This window comes from Schistosoma mansoni (assembly GCF_000237925.1).
Source record: "Schistosoma mansoni, WGS project CABG00000000 data, supercontig 0256, strain Puerto Rico, whole genome shotgun sequence".
Taxonomy (NCBI): Eukaryota; Metazoa; Platyhelminthes; class Trematoda; order Strigeidida; family Schistosomatidae; genus Schistosoma; species Schistosoma mansoni.
The window spans coordinates 49240-52623 of record NW_017386119.1 but is presented as its reverse complement, the minus strand read 5'-3'; the positions used below and the strand labels follow the sequence as shown (position 1 = coordinate 52623).

The following is a 3384-nucleotide window of genomic DNA, read 5'->3' as shown; positions in this document are numbered from 1 at the left end:
AAATCTCCACAAAAACCCCCTTGTGATAATAAGTATAAGTTGGAAACATTTTTGATAGTTATAACTATGGATGTCTTCAACAGTATGACATTTGACAACTATTATGTTATCATTTGATTAACAAATTACCCAATTACAATTTTCACTTACTAACTTCAACAAACGATATCTGTATTACTGATCATGTCATAATGTAATTGTTGCAAGTTTGCCAGAAACATAAAAATAATCCGCCATCTTTATTGTCTATCTTTATTGAATCATCTTTTGTTTCGTTTGTTATAAGTTAAACTTAACTAATTAACATAATTAATATAAGAGATCAGGGATTAGAAATCCTTTTTGTTAGTTAAATGAAGATCACAATAGTCTATGGAGCTAAGAAATTGATAACATGGCCTATATTATGATGATCCTAAGATAATACTGAGTTATTTGCATTTGTATTTCATTAGCTATAACAAAATAATTTTACATCTAATCTGATAACTTTATGAGCTGATACACCTTCAGTAATTAAGGCATAAATAAACATCGAACATATAATGTACTTAGATTTATTGTGTTATTCAGTAGATACAAAAGTTTCTGGAGTAAAACATTAAGACTGTTTAGTGACAACAATGATCACAAATAAAAAGAGATATGTAAAAAAGGCAATTATGGATTGTAAGCAAACATGGATAATGGCTAGAAGTGGAATCCACGACGCACGTTTCGTCCTATTTGGGATTCGTCAGCTGGATGTACCTGCATCTCAGAGTTGATGTTCACTCTGAGACTCGAAACCAGTACCTTTCGCTTCAAACGCCATCACGTTATCCTTTCATCTACTGAGTCCTGATAGCAATTATGGATCGTTTTAAACAATGAATAATACCATATATATATATATATATATATATATATATATATATATATATATATGATTTTATGATTATTGATATTATTTATATATGTTTTGATTATTCCTAACTTAGAAAAAGAAGATGAAGAGAAAGAGAAAACAACAGAGAAGAAACATACCGAAAAGCCAGAAGAAGATGAAGAAGGTCCAGGTGATTAATGAAATATATTTGTAATTTATTTAAGTATGGCACATATATAAACATTCAGAGAAAATGAATTCATAATTGAATACATAAAAGCTTCATGATACAACGTTGGAAATATCAATATATGTAGAAAAATACATAAGGTCTACTGAAATAAAGTGCTGAAATATTAAAATCAGAATGAATATGTAGAAAATAGGTAAGTTTAAAGATATAGGGGCATATTGAAACATTCTCAGTTCGTTGATTAACAAAAATTACACTAATCCACTACATGACCACAGTTTTCAATGGAGATTAAAGTAAAAATGTTGAGAAAGACAGAAGAAATTATTAATGGCAAGCATAAAAAGCAAATGCTTAAATTACCACATTTTGGTTTCAAGTGATAAAAATAAAATAGCTCACTTATTTTTAAAGGATACACTGATGATAATCTAAAAAAGATCATTGGAAATTTCCCGATTCGAACACTGATCTTGAATAATACAACAACAACTAAATCGTTCTTCCGAACTAAACCTTTCTTAAAATGGAACCGGAGCTGTAAAAGTACATACTAGCTTCCAACAAGAAGTTATCTTTAGATAATTTTACATTTTATTAAGTTTCAACAGATTATGCTAATTTCTTATTATTTGTTATGTAAATTTAATTCTCATTAGAGTATGAACGAGACTTTCAAAGAGAAATCAGAATTGGACGCAAAAAGAAAGGTAATTTTTACAGTATTTCCATAAAAGGTTTTAGTTAGTTAGTTGAATAATTAGTACAGTTTAGTTATATTATGACTTTAAAAAAGAAGTTCGTTGCCAATTCGTTATGAATTTATGTTCGGCTTTGATCACGTAAGTTATCCGCCAATCGGAATACGACATGTCTAATCTTGACACTGTGCCAAACCAATGATGTTCCACCTGTATGAGCAGTCTAGAGTCTTTATTGCTCCCTTGTCCGCCTAGCCCTTCCAATTGGGTCCAAAAGATCAATTGCAGCTTCTGCCATGCGAATCATTTATTTCAAGCATACGCGGTTTATATACTAGACAGACAGACCACATCACGCTATAAAATAGAAAATAATATTTGTACAAGATCAAGCCAAATGTGGCTGTGAACGTTGGAGACAATAATCAATAAACTGAATATAATTTAAGGACAGCAAATCGCATCATAATAATTCATAGATCAAAATGAAGCTTATAATAAGATGAATATAAATATACATAATCTAATCACTGAATAGTTAAACAGTAAGAATATATATATATATAGAATAATAGTCCGTTAATAAATCCCGGAAGTTACCCGTGCCTATGTCTTCGCTAGGATATCATTACTAAACGTTATAAATAGATGTTTAGATTATCTTTGATAAATTCTCATCATCACATCTTATTACAATATATTATGCAATAATTTTTTCTCAGAGATAGAGTAAATTCCTGCTGTATTATCCTATCTTAATACAAAACTATTTATCTTTCTAAGCAAAGAAGGATAGTGACTAGCAGTGAAATTCAGGACGCGTGTTTCGTCCTAACCACTATTCATCTTTGCTTATAATGCTTGTGAATCAAGGCTATATTAAGGCAATACGCACAGTATGAACATAAACCAACAAGAGACTAATCAATTATAGTCCTAAATATCAATGGGAAGATTCGAACAAACAATATCAAGTGTATTTATCTTTCTTATAATAGGCAAAAAAATTGGTAAAGAAGTTTCAATAAAATTACCTAAAGAAGTTCAAAGATCAAGTAATTTAAATTATTTCTCATCGTATATTTACATTATTAATTTTTTACCATTAATATGTGTTTATAATGAAAGAAACCATTTCTGTTCAAGAGAAAGCATATCTAAATTAGTCATAATTAATAAGAACAAATATGGTACATTTAAATTAATCGTAATGTATACCAAAGTTTTGTGAAACACATTTTTGATTTCAGTACAACTGAATTTAACTAATAATTATTATGGCTATATTAAAATCCACATACAAGCATAGATGGATAGTGGGTAGCATTGGAATCAAGGACGTACGTTTTGTCCTATTTGGGATTCATCAGCCGGATGTACCTGCATCTCAGAGTTGATTTTCACCCTGGGACTCGAAATAACACAATTTATCCGAACACCAGGTAGTTTCAAATGCTTGATTAGTTTAAATATGTACAAACTTGTGTATGCAGTAAGGCTTCAAAGGATTATTTCATATAATTAGTCTATCTAACTCAAAGCAATCATACTTTGCCAATCTTTTTTTTTCTGCAAAACAAACTAGAAGATCCAGCTTTTTATAAGGACTAGAAGATACACAA

General features: G+C 29.6%; 1 protein-coding gene across 1 annotated transcript in view; it reads left to right on the top strand.

The window, feature by feature from the left end:
• Smp_138560 (hypothetical protein) overlaps window positions 1-2993 on the top strand; it is a gene marked incomplete at both ends in the record, with an annotated part of 9632 nt that extends 6639 nt beyond the window's left edge. Inside the window, 3 exons of the mRNA XM_018792518.1 lie at window positions 981-1058; window positions 1721-1771; window positions 2761-2993. Of these exons, the coding sequence (XP_018644187.1) occupies window positions 981-1058; window positions 1721-1771; window positions 2761-2993 (362 nt within the window). The remainder of the gene's footprint in view (window positions 1-980; window positions 1059-1720; window positions 1772-2760) is intronic.
• Window positions 2994-3384: the final 391 nt, after the last annotated feature.